Genomic DNA, 21279 nt, shown 5'->3' with positions numbered 1-21279 from the left:
CAATATTATTTTGATACGCTTTCATTTCTTCATTTACAATGCTTTTATTTCTTTGTTTTTAACTTCCATTCCTTCCCATAGTTTTTTGTGTTTCTAAAATAGCATCATTTCTATCAAGTTTTTATTTTCCTTCAAAATTCCTTTTAGTACCTTATATAAAATTAAAACTGCTGTGTGTACTATTAGGTTTATTAAACCCAAGCCTCCTCGCTCTTCTTTCTTATATAGAATCCCTCTCTTGACTGGATTCAGTCTAGAGCCCCATATAAAAGTAAATATAATCATCATTAGCTCCTTTTCATACTTAATAGGAATCATATAGATGTTAGCAACATAAGCATTTTCCTATTACCATGGTGTTCAACAAGTGTGCTTTTTTTCTATATGAAAATCTAAATGATTTCCAAGAATTAGTCATATTTTTGAGTTCTTTGAGTACATTATCCTATTGTTGTCTGTATTCATACTTTCCATATATTATTCCCAATATATCTATATATTTTAAATGAACTCAATACCTCCTATCATACCTTCAAAACCAAATCCTTCACTTTTCTCTTTATTTATATTTAAACCAATTGTTTTAAATGTATAGTTTTTCATTTACTTTTTCCATCCATACTTTATTTTTAACAATTAATACAATATCATCTGCATAATTATACATTATTGGTAACTGTACTTCCTTCATCATTTTGTACCCACAGGTACTTGACATTTTATTAATTTTTTTCACTATTACATTCATAATTAATGAAAAAAATATACTACTAGCTGGGCAGTCTTGCTTTATTCCACATTCTATTTATTTCTTCCCCAATCCAGCCATTTACATTTATTTTCACATAGTTCATTTTATAAACAGATTTTTATTACTTTGTAATATTTTTTTGCTTACATTATATGCTTGCAAAATTCCCCATAATGATTTATACTGAATATTATCTTAGGCTTTACTTGTATCCCCCATCATAATCTTTGCTTCTACATTTGTTATTTATATCATCAACTATTTATCTTATTATCCATAATAACTCCTGACTTCCTTTTCATTTTTTTCCAAATCCATGTTGATCATATATTTTATCCATTTTTGTAACCTTTTTATTATTCTCATAAAAATGTATAATCCATATTATTCAATGTTATAGGGCTCCATTTCTTATCCCCTATTTATTTCCATTTTTAAATATAAATTTTATAACTCCTGTACATACTTCTTTCTCTTTAATTCCAGTTTCTAACCATTCATTCATAACTTCAATAAAAATTATTTTTGCCACTCTTTCATTTCTTTATACATACCATATTGAATTATATCAAATCTTATTGCAGAATTCACGTTAATATCTTCTAGAATTTCATTCAATTCTTTCATAGTTATTTTTTGTTCTAAATACTCGTTATTTGCATTATTTAAATTTTAACTTTTATAAATTTGTTCTATGTTTTCTTTTCTTTTAACAAATAATTCCAATATATTCTTTAATTATTTCATATATTCCTTCTTGCTGTCTTATTTGTTTACCTTCCTTATTTTAATCCTCTTATTATTTTTCCTTTTGTTATTATTTTACTCAAATATGGTGCTACCTCTTCTTTTTTTCCTTGTAAGTTTATATAACAAGTTGTTAATTTTAATTTGATTTATTTTATATTTTCTCTTTCTTTTTCATAAAAAAGATTTTTCTTCTCTACTAAGTCTCTAAATGTTCATTGACTTAATATCTTACATCTATATTGCTCTTTTCTTCTTTTCTTCCTTATACATACTAAAACACTTTTATATTTCTTTTTTTAAATTAATCCACCAAAGAGTTCAATTCTCATACAATTCTCTCATATTCATATGATTTTTCCATAATTCCATAACTTCTTTTATCACACTACATCAGTCCACAGTACACCTTGCTAGTTATATAGGTCCACCTGACATGAAATAGTCCTCTGTAGTTGTATACCTGTAGGTATTACTGCTTGGCCCATACTGTCATATGTGGATAGCTTGAGAGGTATGTACGTGCTACAGCAGCTATAGGGCACCTTTACACATAAATAAAGGACAGACCTTTAGAGGAGATAGCAGTACTGTTGTCAACTATATAGCCTATAATGGTATTAATATGCTGTATTTCTCTCTCCCCCACCCCTTATCTTCAAATATGTATTATTGTTATGCATTGGTTATGGTTTACTATTAACATGTGTTGTTACATAAACTTTATGTTGAGGCATTTGTTTTATGACTGTTATGCATTACAATTGTTGCATATTAACATATCTTGTTGAATTACCTATTCTGTTGGCCATATGCCGTAACTGTTACTGGCATGCTGTTAATATAATAACTGTTCTGTTATTCATAGTTGTGTTTCACATAATATGCAGTGAAATGTAATGGGGTTATTTATAATTTCTGGCATGCTGTTATTACTAACAATGGTTTTGTTCATAAGTAACCTAAATGTATTGTTTCACCTCAATAACCACAGCACATCAGGGTAGGCTGGTTCCTGATGATCTGCCTACCTTACCTCAACAGGCCATGGCACTAGGTACCATCATGTCTAGGACCCAAGCCAGTGGTGCCCCCTCCACTGGCCCTGCACCACCTTTGGGTGGAACTGCCTCAAGGGATGGGGCTCATACCCACTTTGGGAGTGGTGGTGGAGGGGCAGCAGTCACCCAGTATTGACTACCAGCCATGGTGCTCAGGATTTTTCATAGGAGCTATGTATGTTGCCTGCACTGCATTGAGGGCAGACCTGATAATCTAGTGGGGCCAGCTGGCCCTGGCACCCTGCCTCCAGCACAGCAACCTTAGGGGCAGTGAAGGATCAGTGTGGACTGTCCAAGGGTAGGCACCTCAGTTATGATGCTGCCATCTGGAAGTACATGAACTTCGGAATCCACAAAATCCTCCCCATTCAAGATGTTTCCCCCATGTGTCACACATTGTCCCTGTCTGCTGTCTTGTCTGTCAGCAATTGCATCCTCTACTACCCAACTTACCTCCCCACATGTACCTATATACGTTCACCAACATTCCACTCTCAACATATAAAAAAATGGGCACCTGTCCCACACAAAAATATCACCCCATACATAGCTCTCCATTTTGCACACATGTCCACTGGACAAAACTAATTTGGTCCAATTGGCTTCTCAACACATTTATGTCATCCTCACCCTTCTCTCTCTGGGGTGTGAGAGTCTAACTTCATCCACAAAATCTGTCAAACTACACAGCTGTTGCTGTACAAGAAATGGAAATCTATGGTTCTTCCCTTCACCCATCCTGCACATCCCTACCTGCCTTTCACTATGTTTTCCTCCCTTCTTCCCCCTATTTCACCACTGTTTTGCCACCCCCCCCTTTTTTTTCTTTTTAAATTTTTAGTGCAGGTTTGCAGTGAGCTAAGCAGAGTGTGATGCACCAGGCAAACACTCTTAAATGAGTTTTAATGTGCCTTAATGATCCTATATGTCTCTCACAGAGTTAGGCACATGTGTAAAATAATCATCCCTGCCATGTTTTGAACCCAGGCCGCTGTTAACTACAATCTATTGCACTAACTCACTAGGCCACACAGATTTTAATTAAAGCAGCTGTTTCCAGCAATATATACTGATTGCCACTGACAGACTGAAATCAAACCTAATCAACAAATGGGATTGTACCTGGGCCTCTGATGCAAAAATACACCAGTAGACAGATAAATAAATAACAATGACAGTATGTGAGGCCTGGGATAGCAGGTAAATGTTCCCTTTTACCTGCAACATCTTCAAACACACCTGTTAAAGTGTCAGTGGCACAGTACATATGTTCAAATGGGACTCTGCTGCAGAACAACTGCCTTTGAAAGCCATGTACATACTGATGGATGCAGACGTGTGTCACAGCCTGTATGTCAGCACATATATTTGGCAAATACACCTGCTCCTGCACTGACTCAGTAGCTCAGTCTATTAAATGCCTTGTATGCAGAAAATTTTGCCATACACAGTCCTGGGTTTGAATCCAGTGTGTTGCACAACTACATTGTTGTGAACACAGCAAGTAATGACTGAGTCATGCACTTTTAATCCCAATAGGTTACTGCTGCTGAATTATCAGCTACCCAACTTTGAAAATCACAGGCCTGCAGGTAGGGACACACTGCACATATTTGTATAACCTAACTATATGTCTCCTACTACTCTGCTACTGGCACTGTTACATAACACATGTACCTTAAGTACATGCTTTAATTGGACTGCAATGAGTCCCCTTACCTTAGCTCTGCTGTAATGACAGGGCTGTCATAGCTGACACAGTTACATGTACAGCTTGCAGGCCTCCAAAGTGTTCACACTCCCCCACCCATTGTGTCCTACTGCAGACTGGAACATACACAACTGTATATTAAGGTAGATACTACAGACCAACCATACCTCCCAACTCCCTATAACAAGGGATCCAGACACAACCATACTTAAAGGGGTGGAGGCAAAACCCAGAGATAGGTACAAGTTTCACAATGTGCCCCTATAAATATAGTAAGCTGAAAGAATAGCAGCTACTGCATCAGCATGCATATTATGATGGGTATAAAGTATGAAACTCACATGTCTCTCTCCCTTTTCTGACCTCAACCCACATTGTTTGCCAGTGAACTGCAGGATGACCACACAGTTATGAGACACTGACCAAATGTATGAGGCAAAACTGTGGGTATACTTTATGCATCTCTACAGTGGACAGTATTTGTACTTACTCTATGTGATTCTATAGTCACCACACCTCAATAATATCCATCTCAAAAACTAAGAAAGGGGCCAAGGCATACATGAAGGCCTTATATATTGCACTGTGATGCCATGTCATTGGCTAATGATAGTGCAATTCAGCTGTTTTGGATGCCATTAGCAATTCTGAGCCACATATTGGTGCAGAGGCAGTTACCTGTTAATGAGCATTACCTACAAAAGGCAAGCAACTGCTTATGGGTAACAGGTCTGTATATGGTTTTACTCACACAGATAGTGTATGTGCAAAGCATTTGCAGAAGAATGCTTAAAAAGGTATATGTCACTCTACCAGATATATACTACATTTCCCCATAAAACAGGATGTGGAGGGAAGGATGGAGGTATGGGGAATAGGGATTAAAAGAGTAGGCTTGTATTAGATTTATGATAATGACATATCAGTGATATTCTGCTGTCCAACACCTACAGGCATGCCTCTCACCTGTCCCTGCTTTGAATCACATCTCTGCTCTGTCCCTGTCCATCCCTCCTACAATGGTCGGCTGTTATAGTAAAGATAGTGGAGTACACGTAAGACATAGTGACACTAAGAAAGGGTATACACTCCTGTAACATCAAACAATATCCTATAATTCACCTCCTCTCAGTCTGTCAATGTCACACATAAATAGTAGTAACATTGTAAAAGTGTCCCTTAATGTCCTTGATGTACTATGCCTAAAATACCTCTCAACCTCCTACAGTAATAAATCAGGACAAAGCCATATTTAATTGGGGGCAAAGGCCCACACTCAGTTACAGAGTATACATATTGGCCACAAAAAGTAAGAATGTGAATAGAGTAACAGATATTACTGTAGCATAAGTGTTGTCTGAAGGGTCTGATGGGTGACAGATTCTGTGTCAGTTTTCTGACAACAACCATCAGTCAGTGGACTACCATTTGTCAGGCATCCACAAGTTTGTGCAAGAAGGGCCACATCTATGAGGCAAACATGGCAACATTCTGCAAACATCTGCTTCATTGAAAGGTACAATGCCTACAGGGAACATATACTACAGCAGGTTTGCATTGCTGTCTGTCATTGTAGCACACTGGTGTTGCTGGACTTTCCCCATATAGTTGCTGGAATAGCACACCGCTATTTGTCTGACAGTGGCTGTATGACATATTAGTGGGGTTTTGCTCATAGGGGACACACCACAGTACACTGCAGTGATGGCTGTATAGACACACAGCAGAATCTGTCGCAGCACACAGGGACATTACCCAGTATTGCTACTGTCTTGGTGATAGCCACACATGTAGTGTGTTGCCACATTGTTGGGTATGACGTTTGAAAATGCAGTGGATAGTGCAGGCCATTATGGGTGTGTAGGGTCTGTACATAGTGGTTATCCATGTATCTGGTCCTGTAATGTGTTCCCCTCTTGTTGCCTTGCAGGAATGATGGACTGATGCAGACATCCTCCATTTTCATCTGCAGAAAATGATGCTATACTGGATGCCCTCAGGCTCAACCATCACATCCTGCTGTCAAGAGGTCACCACACTCATGCTCAGTGGAAAGCATTGTGGGGTGACCTTGTGAGGACTGTTAATCATATTGGGCAACAGGACAGGACCTATGAGCAGGTTTGACACCAGGCCACAGATATGGTCAATGCCACACATTAAGGGGCAGCTGCTGTTGCCAGGGATTGTGCTGCCACTGGTGGAGGGCCTGCAACATAACAACCACTGTCAGCCACAGAGGAATTCCTGGTAAATCTATGATCAGCTAACCGCTCCCAGCCAATCATCATGCCATACATCCTGGAGGTGGATGCCACAGCGTCCACATCAGATGAGCGTCCAGGTAAGCTTACTGTGCTCACCAGTATAATACATTATGAGTTATTGTGGCATGTTCTACAGACCAATACATGGGTGTCAGGTCTATCTGCATTGGGTGGGGTTGGCTTTTACCCACATACCCACAGTTGAGCACCCATACTCAGACTGTCATCAATATAGCCAATAATACATTAGCTACTGTACATGTGGATATATGCACATATTACCTTGTAACACTGCAACATTTGGTGTTGCTGACAATACCTCTCCTTCACCTTTTCATAGGTCCATCAGGTGTGACTGGAGTTCATGGTCCTTTACCTGGTAAGTGTGATACTGTTTTACAGATCACATATACCCTTTGAATGTTAAGAGCTGCCATTTTGCCTTATGCACAACTGTTGTGCTTAGCTAGAGTAGAATAGCTGTATGTTCCATTTCAGAGCAGTTAACTACAGTTCATAGCCTAGGGAATGACAGGTGTGTATTGGTACAAACATTAATATCTTTACAATTACAGTTATCAGCAACTAGACAGCCTGCTATACATGAGGCAATTCCTCCAAGATGCCCATTCAAACACAATAGGGAGAAGGTAGATACCTGAGGCAGTGCTACTACAACAGGCATATCATTGTCAAGATAGGTGGAGTGGGTTTTATGTATAATTCTGTCACATACAATGTCATATTGCATACCTCACAGGTGTATTGTACTGGCAACATTACCCAGATGTAGGTGATGTGCATCTTATACAGGGCCTGGGTTGTCTGTGTATATTGTTGTGTTTGTGTGTTATGCATGGGATCAGAGATGAGAAGATGTGGGACATATAATGCAGTTGTGGATACTCATCTGTACGAGTCTGTGTGGATTAACATACATAATAGTGCAGATGGTAATGTATTGCTTTTGTCTTGCTTCTCACAGGTGAACAGGGGGGTTGAAGTCTGTCCCCCCCTCACAACCTGATATCAGTGTCTCATTGGACTCTAATGATGATGGTGGCCATAGTGAGGAACAGGTGGGGTTGTTGGGGGCTGAATCTGTCTCAGAGGTTGACATCCTTCTTCTGCCCCCATTGTCCCAGCACACAGTCAGTATGCGCTCACATACCCAGTCATCAGAGGCCACAGATGTTGGACAGTCAGATGGTGGTGACATAGAACAGGACAATGTGAGAACTATGGTGTCAGTGAGTGTAGAAACTGGCCATAGGCAGAGAGCTGATGAGGTCCGACACAGGCAGACTGACAGGGGTGCTTGAAGGAGGACTGCTGCCCATCCACCTCCTCTTGCAAGTGTCACATAATGGGTCACTGGCTTCATGTTTTGGGCTGTCATGCAGGCACAGGCATGATCTGAATGCAACACCAGATGAATGCTTAGGGTCACAGATGCAGCACAGTCTGACATCTGTGACTGCCTCCACTGGATTGGTGATGCCATGGAATGTTTCAATGATATAGTGAACAGATGGTGGGATGAGACAGTGTCTGTGTTTGAACACATGTTGTCTGGGCTGGAACATGTGGTTGGAGTTGGGTGTTGGACACAAGGATGTAGGCCAACAACACCATCTGCTGGGAGTACACAGGGCCATGCACACTCAAGCTACCATAGTGGCAGTACCTCCAGCACTAAAGAGGGAGTTGTGCTGTCCACACCATGACATGGCAGGCCATGGGCATGTGGTCCTGGGCAGTTCTGTGGGGGACACAGGTCCAGCAGACAGCAGTCACCATCAGGTACTAGCATCTGACCTTGGGCATGGTGCTAACCGTGCTACTCCTGATGAAGCCAGTTCCCGTGTTTGTGACTGAAGATGGTGAACTGTCCACTCTATCATGTACAGCTGTCCACCAGACACGTGCAGGGCTAGCACTGGGTTTGAATGTGTACACCCACACACTCCAACACCACTGCCACATGCAGGTTACTTACAAACACTCACAGCACCTCTTCATGGCCCATGTAACCAGCACCCCTTTCTGACTCACACACATGTTGTCAACTGTTTGGCACAGCCTAGTTCTCTTCCACCCCCACCCTGTGCATGTGATGATACCTGTGCCACATCCCTGCCATTCATGCTATCAATGCGAGGACCTGCATATATGTGTCTGATGCACAGGATGACTATATAACTTTACATGTGTTTGTGTAGTGCAGTAGTGTTATGCCATGGAAGTTGTTGTGGGCCAAAACAATTACTGCATGCTGGCATGTGTCTACACATCCAATGTTGTGTATCTTTGTTGCCTTATGGTACACTGGCAGTAGTGTTACAGAATTACAGGTGTGTCATGGACCTGTGTATGTTTTTGTCCCAGGAGTCTAAGCGGTTCAACTATGGATGCACAACATCAATACAGCGGCACAAGATTGCAAGGCAGCACAGCAGAGATATGATGTCAGCAAGGTATGCCAGTATATGTGCATAGATCTTTAGGTGCATATGTGTAGAACAGTGTGTCAGAGACAATGGGGAGAGTCAGAGTTATCATGCTTTCATACCCTGTGACATACTTTACTACCCTTGGTACATGTCACCTGGGTATTCTGCATGTACAACTCTAGATGGTGGCAGACATCAAGTATACTTATTTGAAGGAGGGCAATTTAGGCCCAGCTGCTAGTCACAGGGCCAGGCCACATGGGCATATCTCTAGTGCTGTAGGGGATATATTAACCCCCCCCCACACACACACACACACACACACACATACACACTTGTTGGATGCTGTGAGATTAGAACCCCTACCTATCTAGCATTACACACTATAGCTTGCAATACTTATGCACAACACTGTTTATCTGATATTACACTATCAGCCAGTGCTCTTAGGGTGGATGACATCAGCAGGCTTTGTAATGGAGGCCAAAGTTGAGGCCAGCAGCTAGTCAGTGGGCATAAAACACATAACCATTGCACAAAGAGATCCCCTATGGATTTGTCTGAAGTGCTGCATGGGGATATATTTACACACGCAAATTGGATGCTGTCAAATGAGAATACCTATCTATCTAGTATTACACACTATAGCTCTCAGTATTTATCACATGCACTACTCTGTTTATCTAGTATTACCCTGGAGTGGTGGTGGTGCTGCAGTAGCATTGTCACCTCACAGTAAGACGCTGTCCAGTTCGATTCTCAGCTAGAGCGTCTTCTGCGTGTAGACATGCATGAATGGGTGTACCTTCATTGAAGGTTGTGCATCAGAGCTGGTAACTCGGCACGTAAAAAACAACTACCAATCATTAGCAGACCGGAGTTCTGCTGTGGCAACCCCTAACCAGAAAAAGCCAAAAGACACGACGACGACCCTGTCAGCTAGTGCCCTTAGGGTGGATGACATCAGTAGACCTTGTAACTGAGGCCAATGTTGAGGTCAGCAGCTAGTCAGTGAGCATAAAATGCATAACCATTGCACAGAGATAGTCCATACAGGCTTGTCTGAAGTGCTGCATGGGGATATATTCACACACACACACACACACACACACACACACACACACACACACACACACACACACACACACACACACACATTTGGATAATATAAGATTAGAACTCCTACCTATCTAGTCATATGCACTATAGCTTGCAGTATTTATCACATGCACCACGGAGTATATCTGTTGTTAGATTGTCAGCCAGTGCTCTTAAGGTGGATGACATCCACAAGCCTCGCATAGTTGGGAATTTACAGGCCAGCAGCCAATCAGAGGGCCATAAAATGCATACCATTTCCCAGAGACAGCCCATATGAGAATGTCTATAGTGCTGTGAAGGGATATATTGATACTACACAGAAACGGAGTATGTGAAATTAAAACTTCTCCCTATCTAGTATTGCACACTATACCTCACAGTACCTATGCTACAGGTTATGTCTATTGTATATGTTGATGCAGGCACAGTGCTTGTGGATTACGCAAAGTGGCCTTGTGTTAGATAACATTTGTGGCCTACAATGATACTGCTTGGTACTGTTATTGCATATAGTGTCCTAGGGGGTAAGATACCTGGTAATATCCCTGCTATGTGTGTACACTTACCAGTCTGCCCATATGTTGTTGTTTGCGGTTTGATAGGCAGACATGTGCCAGGGACAATATGGCCTGTCCAAGGAATGCATTACATCCATTGTACATTACACCACCTGCATACTTATGTCTGTCTGTAGGGTGACAGCCTCCAGGCTCAGGGGTCTGTGGGTGAGTGGATTATGTACTGTTGTGGCCTTGGTGTGGTACCATCTGACAGCTGTTGTGATGTGTATGTGCAGATTATCCCAGCATTCAGGGGTATGTGGGAACATTCATACATTCCTGCCCATATCTGTATCAATGTGTATAACAGAGTTGTATCCTTAAATGTAGTTGTGTGTTTCAATAATGTGAATGTGTTATGTAGAAGTATGTGGGGAGTCTGTGTATCATTGTACTTTATATAGCTATATATATACATTTTGCTATTATATATATATATATATATATATATATATATATATATATATATATATATAAATATATATATATATATATATATATATATATATATGTGTGTGTGTGTGTGTGTGTGTGTGTGTGCGACATATTTATAGAGACACTAGTCAATTGTGACGGGGATAGGGAGAAACAGATATGTACACGTAGCTATATGTATGTATAGACATATTTCCAGATAGCATGTCTTTAGGTGGTAGAGGCAACAGACTTGGGCTCAAGCTGGCTAAGTGTAGAAGCATGCCCAGTGTGATTGTTAGCATACCTCCCGACTGTACAGATTTTTGCAGAATGTCCAGATTTTTGCCTCTTATTACTGGTCTGCTTCTCATAAAATTGTGGTTTTCTGGCAAATCATTGGCAAATTTTTGAGGAATGAGGTCAGAAAATGACAGATGTTTGAGATTCAGACTTTCTACCTTTCAGAAAATTTATGCTAATGCAAAACCTGTTATTCTAGCAACCTTTTAAGTTTGTTTGAGCAATATTTAAAAATAGTCCTTATTTTTGGGCCTTTGTTTCCCCATTATTTATTGCCTTGTCCAAATTTCTTGCTCTGAGAAGTTGAGAGTTATGATTGTCAGTACTTACAAGGTGACTCCAAGCCAGAACTACCTGTACTCCAGTCCAGGACTATTGTGTGCTGCAGGCCATTGGCTGATGCACCTGTTTCCACAGTACTGCAGTTTTCTGATATTGTCCAAGGCATTCCTCAGCTGTTTGCTGACCTTAATATGTGACTCAAACTTTAGAACTGCACAGAGCTTCACAGACTGCCCAGACTTTTGCCATATATCTTTGGCCCATTTCATATAAAGTTGTAGTTTTCTGGTATATTAGAGACAGAACAGTGAAAATTGAAGTAAATAAATAATGATAGACATTTGAGTTTCAGACTCCAGTCACATCAGCAGACTCATGCTAATGCAGGACCTGTTATTCTATCAGGATTCTATGTTTGTAGGAGTAAATATTTAAAACCTGTCCCAAGTTGTGTGCCCTGGTTCCACTTTTATTCACTTTATTTGACCAGGTTTCCTGCTGTAAGAGGTTGAGAGGTATGATGTCACTGGGGTACATGGTGAAACACCACACACAGGGTGACAGTCAGCATACCTCTCCCTGTACATGTTTTTGCAGACTGTCTAACATTTCATCCCTTATGTCTGCTGTGCTTTTTATACATTTGTGGTTTTGTGGTGCTATACTGTACATTGGTCACTGACTTTTTGTACCTACTGACACATTTAACTTATGGTCTTTACATCCTGCAGCTAATCTGACCTGTTGCAGCCTGCTGTTATACTAGCCACCTGCTAGGTTGCTCAGATCATGTATAATATCTGTCTGTAGGTATGGTGCTTTGTGCCCCCATTCACTTTGGCTTTGCCCAGCTTTCTTGCCGTAACAGATTGAGAGGTTATGACAGTCTGTGGGACTGCCATGATATGAGTATCTCATATGTAAAGATGATGGATGCTGCCAGATTTGAACCATCAGCACCATCACACATGCTACTGTTCCTGGTCCACTGAGCCACACCAGCCACCAGACAGTGAGGTTGCCTTCCTCACACTATCAACAAGATAGAGGAATTGTCTGGTCTGCTGATATATCATTGCAGACTTACTTTTGCAGCAGTTGTATGGAATTGGGGTGGGGGATGACCAACCTATGCTCTGCTGGCATAGACAGGCATGCAACTGTCCTGTGATCCCACTGTTTGGCATCTTCCTGGACTACTGTCATGGTTTTTCCAGCCATGTGGTCTAGTGGCTATTATGGGGTACATATTAGTGAACAGAGTACCTGTTGTCCCAAATGGCTGTTAGATCTGTACAAGTATCCCAGTAGCCCACTGTAGATCTCTGCAAGTAGCCCAGTAGCACATTATATATAGCCCACTATATTCAATTGCATACATGCAGCAGGTCCATACATATGCTACCATACCCTTACAAATGGTGTACAGTTATCTGCATGCAGTAATACATGGTGAAGTACAGGCTGTATAGCCTGGCTGGCATCATTCTTACTGATATGTATGTGAGTTGGAGTATGGTGTCAGTCCCTAGGTTGTTAGTTCATGTACTATGCATTGTCTCTTGGCCAAGGCCAGGGCATATTGGACTCACCTACATCTGCAGACAGACAGCCTCAGGATTCCTCTTGGGATCCCCCCTGGATGTGATGTGGCTGTGGCGACCAAACACTGGTGAGGGGCTGTGTATCCTTTGCTGATCCTGCTGCAGCTGTTTCCACATGAACATCTGTGCACATGTGGCTTGAGAGTACTGCAAGGTTCCACCAGATATATTGAGGCACCACAACCATGACCTCAACACCTCACTCACACGCTCTGTGATGTTCCTGGTTTGTGCGTGTGCCTCATTATAGCATTCTTTGGTGTGTGTGTGTGTGTGTGTGTGTGTGTGTGTGTGTGTGTGTGTGTGTGTGTGTGTGTGTGTGTGTGTGTGTGTGTGCGTGTGTGTGTGTTTGTGCGTGCATTTCTGATTGGTGTCATCATCCACAGTACCAGTGCATAGCCAGCATCCCCAAGTAAATGGCCATGTGGGATGTCACCCCCCCAACAAACATCTGGCGCGCAGCTGATACGATGAGATCCAGATATGGAATTTCTGCTGCTGCCAGGTTGCCAGCACACACATTGTAAAAAATTTCATCCAGTAGTGTCAGGATAGATAGACACATGATAGAAGGGTCAAATACTGTCCCCCTCTCATCAAAAGGGGTGTGAATAAAATAATGTGTATGTGGTGGTATGTATAGCATCCAGGAACTGGTGGAGTAACATACCATTGTTTCCACTGGGATGCAGAGCTCACTGAGTTGTTGTAGTATGTCCCTATCCACTCTACAATCTCCACCTCATGTAGCGCCTGGTAGCACATACATATGTAGCAGACCTGCATCAGGCCCTAGCATTCTCTAGTTTACAAGTCCCAAGTCTGTACTCCAGTGATGCAGAGTATGGGGGAAAAATCAGACTGTAAGGTGTATGCATACTTTATTGTACTCTGGTGTAGTTGTACCCTGTGTGATTGGCTAGTTCTGATGCATTCCACTTGCCAAGTATATCATTAAGGGGTTTAATGGCTTTAGTTTGAATGAAAGTGGACTCAACAGTTTATGCATAAGTTTTTGTCTCTGGAACTTTTTTGGCATAGTCTCATCTTCTCCTTTTTCTTTTTCTATATGTTCCATGATGGCACTCCATGAAATTGCTGCTGCACTTTCTGGCTCACTTTGTTTTATCATTTCTTCAAAATAATCATCCCGCAACCCCCCCACCCCCCGATTGGAGGGTTTTGATTATGCATTTTTCAGAGGTAACTGTTTCTCTTTCAATCTTCTCTGAAAGTTTTCCTCTGAATCCATCTCAGTTACAGCTACAATCTCCTTTTCCTCCACTGTCACTGTTTTTTTTCTGCACCAACATCATCAGAAAAAAACTTCTGGTAGCAATTCTACCATTTCAGCTATATTTTCAGCAACTATCACTCCATTTACAGCAAAAACAGAATCAGCCATCTCCCAATTTTCTCCTGGCTACCTCCATGCCTGAACAGGAAACAGGAAGTCAAGATGTGTAAGAGTAGGATAAGTTCCCTGATGTCCTATACACATTTCCTGTAGTAGCATAAATACCACTTTGGGTCTTCACTGAAATGAGGCAACTAACCTAGTGGCACTAATTCAGTCAACAAAGACTAAATAAATAAAAATATAGCTCTTATTTGTAAAATGTTTAGCTGTGTTTTCTTGCACTGCAGGGTAGTTGCTGCATTCCTGTGATGTTCACACTGGCTGAGTTTGGATATACTTGGCTGTGCAAGGAGCTTTTAGATGTCCATGGGTGAGTGTTTGATGAGAGTCAGACAGGAGTGGAATTAGACTAGGGATTAATTGTGTGGGTAGTGGCAGTACATGGGTGGGGTATAGGGTGGGGGGCATGTTGGGAGGCATGTGCATTCTATGGGGCCATTGGGTTTGGGTCTATGATAAGAGGCATAATAGAACCCTTGCTGGCATATAGTCAATATATCAGTTCATCATATGCCCCTGTTGTGACACCTTCACCTAATATATCCCTGTCTTTGATGCTATAGTCGTGTACTGATATGCAGCAAAAATAACTTTTTTTTCAAAGTTTCTGCTGATAGCTATGACACATTTGCTTCTCTGTCTTTGGCAGCATGCTCTCAAAGAGATTTTGTGATGCATACATTTTACAGTTGTGCAAGACACATAGTATGTGTTTGAACATGTTCCTCCTGGTGGTCATAGGACCACTACACCAAAAATACATCACAGCATATTATGCCCAATATCTCCACCTTACAACTATGGCCTCTATCTCACCACACACAGTTCTGTCTGCAGAGGCATTTCAACCCCCCCCCCCATTCTAAAATGGGAACAACTGAGGTTATGTACCAGGACAGAACTATCTGAGCTGAGGTAGTATTATATTTATGTGACTGTGTAGCCCAGCAGTAGGTAGAATTCTGAGTGGCCATTTGATACTTTCATGGCACTAATGCTATTGTTTTTTTCTCTCCTTCTTCCTCTCCTTGTCTCTATTTCTCTTTTTTATATTTTATTTGTTGTTTGTTGTTTTATTTCTATGTTTTTTAGTTACCATGTTCTGCTCTTCTTCCATGGCTGTGTCAGTGGAGTGGCATAGAACCTTACCATTCCATCAGCTCTGGCCTTCTTCAACCAGTGCTCCATCTGGATCCAGGTCTGATGTCCAGTCTGGTAGAGAGGGAGGTGACCCAGAGGCATCACCAGTGGCCTCTGGAAGTCAGTCTTCAGAGGAAAATGCTTTGTTCCTTCAATGACATTGCCGGGGGGGGTCACACATTATCATCTGGTGGGAGTTGGTAGAAGTGATGCAGGAGGTGGAGGACTGCTGACTAGATGGCTGTCTATGAATCCACATTGTCCACTTGGATTGGATCATCATTTGGCTTCAAGAGTTGCACTGCTGCCCTGAGCATTCATCATCATCACATCAGACAGGGGCCAGTGCAGAGACAGTCATAGTAGAGACAGACCTCTTTCTAGGTCTAAAGCTGTTACCCCATCCTACTGTTGTCCTTCCTTGTGTATCACCTCTCTCTCTTGTTTATTGCTTGGTCCTCCTCACCATCAATTGTCCTCTCTCTGTCTTTCTGACAGTAATTCCATTGTGAGCATCCCTCTTATGTCAGCACCTCCCTTTTGGTGTTTGTGTTTTATTTTGATTTGTGTGCAACTACTTTCATTACTTTTCTCTCTTTCCATCCCCTGCTATCCCATTAGATCCATACTCATCTATCTTAAAAAAAATTGGTACATTTCTGTCAAAAATTATACCTTTCCTCCCCTTCCCAATCCTTCATTTACCTTCCCCAAGTCCTTATATATGTCCAGCTGCTTGCTCTTCTCCCTTTCCCTACTTTCCTGTATTCCCATTTACTCCTCCATTTAAAGCAATGAAAGCATACATAATCATTGCTGGGAGGCAGTTATTGTGGCTTCCACATGTACCCATTGCATCACACTGTAGTACATATGCAAACATTTAGACATATACGTGATGCTGCTCACTATTTCTCTCTCTGGCTTTCCTGTCCACAATTGCAGAAATTACTCTTTCATCACTGAGCCTGTTATTGTTTGCGAGAGGGTTTCTTGAACAGTTGTAGTTTGGGCCTTGAGGTAGTTGATTGATGATTATCTTCAAGCTGCATTGCACACCTTGGCATCTCTGCAGTAGCCTTGTGGAAGTCATGTTTCTAAATTCAAGGAAATGTAAGAGAACATCAAGATGTAAAAATGCAAGACCTCATGGAACATCTAAGCAACAACAAGCTGAAGTAATATTTAATCTGAGTTAGATCTGAGTCAGAATTACATTTAAAATTCTGGTAAAGCAAATCTCATTTTGTACTGGTTTCTTGGGCTAGAGTGTCCATCTCTTTTAACTATTTCCTTTGCACATTTGCAAGAGAGTTGGTAACTCTTTTTAGAGGCTAGCCATCAGAAGTAGACAGTAAAATAGCAAAAGAGATGTGAAGCTGGCTTTTCATTTCACATTGTGCTGCTTCTGAAAACCAAAGTTGTGATGCAACTTCTTTTCTCTTAGCAATATATACTTTTGTCATCTCTAAATGAAGGAGCACATTATTTGCTAGATCCATACAACAATTCATTATTGTCATTTAAGATAAGTAGTGTTGTCTGTTTTCAAAGTGAAAACTGAATTAACAGATGCTTTCTGAGTAGTACAATTTCTATATTTAGTCTCCCAAGGTGTTCTTAGGTAAAGAGGATGCAACTTTACTCATTTATTAATCAAGATGGGCAGACTGCACTAGGGAAAATTGATAATGGTGTGATATTCATTTTAATTATATAAATTATAAAGCCACAACAATGAAAATAATGAGATATTGACTCAGGATTTCAAAAGACAGGATAGACATTTATGGATAAAGGATACCTTACCTGAGGAATTGTATATCCTCTAAACAATACTTTTTTTGTTGTAGCATGTGGAACACCAAGAGGAATTACATTTCGAAAACGCTGGACTTCATGAATAACGGCCTGTGTATAAGGTATCCTTAGTCTGTCATCATAAGACACAAACTCCTTGCCATTAGTGATAGATTCAATTTCCTTGTAACACTTTTCTGCAAAAAAAAAAAATAATAAAATGTATACATTTGAGTGTTTATAAAATAAATTTTTATGCATGACTTTCTTTTATAGTTTTCAGTGCTTGGGTCTTCAGTGTCAAATAATCCACCCAAAACAATCCAAAGCAGTGTCCATTACTACACTGCATTTGAAGAAAATATTCTTAATACACATCTGGCTAGGCTTATAAATGCTCTAGGGCAGATAGCCTAGTATGAACCTATGAACCTATGAACCTATAATACATAAGCCACAATTAGAACTACCTTCAGGAGAGTCTTTTAACATTAACTAGAAAATTATGGCAGAACTTGCAGTTCTCTACCAATGCACACTTAGAGATAAAAGGCAGCATTTATAGTCATTACACAAATGCATTAAGGCTATTTGTACTGACCGCAAATGAGAACAGTGAAGCAATGATTCATAGACACCACTTAAGCAAACGAGTGATGGCCACAATTAAACCTAAGCAAATGAAGTCATAATGACATGTAAATAAGGAATGATGTGAAACAGTATCTGCTAATGAAACATTCTCTCACCTTTTAATTATTCATAGTGACATTTTCCTACTTTTCTGCTGATAATAGGAGTCTCACTATATTACCTACACTGCAATTTGTGAAGATGCTGTCACTTGCTGCTGTTCTTGCTATTTCCCATTGTGACTGCTTGTCTTGGCTGAGCCCAAACTGCTTGTACCCAGTGGTGCTCTCCATTCAAGAAGTTGGAAATATAAATAGAGAATAACTCATTACAATATTGACAATCAGGAGATACTAGATAGGTTTAGAGTGGACAGGAATATTATAAGGTTCTTAATGAGTGTGTATGACTCCCTTGGGGTTATTGGAGGAATGCATGGGCTTCCTATTCCTGAGGATACTAAGGTATGTATAGCACTCACTAGACTTGCCACAGGATCTTCCAGAAACAGACTGGGGACATGTTGGGTAACTCACAGGCATCTGCCTTATGAATATTGCAGCAGTTTTTAGATGTTCTCTGGGCAAATGTGGATCAGTAAATCTTTTTCCTGGTGCCACCTCAGAACTAAGCCAAGACTATTCATACCATTTATGGGGTGGCATGTTCCCCTGAGGTACTAGGTGCAATAGGTTTCACCCATATTGTAATTAGGACCCTTATTGGCCCAAGGGATGAGCAGTACCACAATAGGATGAGCTACCATTCTATCAATAGCCAGGTAGTGTGTGATGCATGGGGGTGCATCAACAATGTCTCTGGTCAGCATCCTGGCAGTGCACATGATTCCCATATCTGGTACAGTAGCTCACTCTACTACCTCTTCCTGCATGGTATGATGCCCAGTGGTCATCTTGTTAGTAAGTGTAAGAATGTATTATTTTTCATTTTTCTATTGTATTTAAGTAGTTATTCATAGTAAAATGTATTGCTGAATACCAAACCAACTTTTCTTTGTTTTTGTTTTCTCTCTCTCTCTCTCTCTCTCTCTCTCTCTCTCTCATTTAGGTGATGTTAAATATCCACTGAAAGTATGTCTCACAACACCACTGAGAAATCTGACTGGAGCTGCAGAAGAGACCTACAAGATGGCTCTCTCCCAAATCTGTATTGTCATCAGGAGGGCCTTTGACCTCCTGAAGAGTCATTTTATGTGCCTGAGTGAGTTTAGGGCTGTGTTTCAGTATGACCAAGCTACTGCATGCAGGATGTTTACTGTATGTTACATTCTGCACAACATGATCCCACTATGAGTAACACAATGACCCGCTGGCTGCAGTAATAAGGAACCCCATTTGACATGCTCATGGACAGGATATGGCTGTGCAGGTAAAGATGCTGCATCTCGTCCAGAACTATAGATCATAACAATTAGGTTAGTGTTTCCTTTCATACAAAGACACATAGAGTATATTTGATGCATGCAGAAATATCTGTGGGCTGTCCTTTGTGGTACAAGATCTACAGCCATTGTTCATCTGACATTCCTCCTCACCTTTAAATTATATATATATATATATATATATATATATATATATATTTTTTTTTCAGAACAGTTACTCATATTATTGTTCATAAAAGTCATGCTTAAGTACTCACTGATTCCTGTTCTTTGATGTTGTAAAGCATCGTATAAGTAATAATCACATTTTAACTGTTATGCACAATAAATTCTAGTGAGGTGGTTTACCTAACTATGCATGTACTGAATGTTCTGTAGTGGTTTAATTAGTAAAAAGTATTAATTCAGTATTTCACATGAGTTCATACTTTGCATTTAAATGAAAATGCATCATATTTTTTTATATTATGTAATGTTTTCTCAGTGTGAAGCATGTGGTCTGTTGATGTGCTGTAATCTGATTATTTTATTTTGTAATCTCCGTGGTATCCCCGAAGTCTCAAAACAACTCACTAAACAAGTATATTGGGTCCAAAAACAAAAGTGTAAGAAACTTATCTGTGTGGAAGATTTTCAGTCCATATATTTTTAGTTAATGACTGTATATTAATCAGATAAGATAATAGCAGTAGAAGTAGCGAACTTAAACTCGTCTTAAGTAAAAAAAATAATAATAATAAAAAATATATAATTGTACAGAATTACGAAGTTTTTTAAAGTAATCCAAGCAAGGCAGGCAGTCTGTTTCCAGTCGAAAATCCTTTATTAAATACACAGACAAGCGATCCAAGTAAAACAAAAATAGAGTGATAGTTACCTCACAAGCTTTCTAAATATATATATACGTTTTATCAGGCAAGGGAGTGTTTTTTGTGCTGTAAAACAAAGTGCTATTGGTACACATGTTAAATTCACATCCCTTCCCCCATCAGTGTGACATTTGAGCTGGTCCTGCCCTACTTAGTAGCTGTCATAATAATATAACCCTTATGTACTTTAAATAAAATTTATAATGATGTGGTACCTCTTATTTAACTAGATTATTAAGCAGATTATTAAGTCTGTGATTTTTATCCAAGAGAATATACTACAGGCTGGAAATATATCAATCTTAGTCCATTTGGCAATCAAAAATATATATAAATATATACATATACACTTTGCATGTAAAAAATCAATTGTAAAAATCATATTCTATTTTCATAACCTATTGTTAACAAAGATTGCTTTCATCCTTCTAGACTTCAAGTCTGTGTACAAGAACCCTAAAAACTATCTCTAAAATATTATTGTATAATTAGTTACTATTGTTATTACACATCATTTTGAATAAAGTGGAAAAAAGAGAACCAGAAAATGAAAAAATAATAAGAAAAAATGTATGATGATGGAAACAAAATATACACTTAAATTACAACTGATTTAAAATGGTATTTAAAACCAACTGGTAGAATATAATAAAAATAAAATAAAATTAGTCATGTAAACAATGTGGCAATTTTCTAAGTTCCATTACACTTTTAATTGAACAGTAGTATAGTCCAGGCTTCCTAAAATAGTTCAGCTTTAA

The 21279-nt window shown here is 40.0% G+C and overlaps 1 protein-coding gene across 1 annotated transcript in view; it reads right to left on the bottom strand.

The window, feature by feature from the left end:
- The window catches only part of LOC122808557 (cytochrome P450 2C15-like), a 755055-nt gene that overhangs the window by 106456 nt on the left and 627320 nt on the right, over positions 1 to 21279 (bottom strand). The window contains exon 8 of the mRNA XM_044079512.1: positions 17624 to 17811. Within this exon, the coding sequence (XP_043935447.1) occupies positions 17624 to 17811 (188 nt within the window). The remainder of the gene's footprint in view (positions 1 to 17623; positions 17812 to 21279) is intronic.

This window comes from Protopterus annectens, chromosome 8.part0 (assembly GCF_019279795.1).
Source record: "Protopterus annectens isolate FY-2018-M chromosome 8.part0, PAN1.0, whole genome shotgun sequence".
NCBI lineage: Eukaryota > Metazoa > Chordata > Ceratodontiformes > Protopteridae > Protopterus > Protopterus annectens.
The sequence above is the reverse complement of the archived record's forward strand: the minus strand, read 5'-3'. Positions and strand labels throughout refer to the sequence as shown.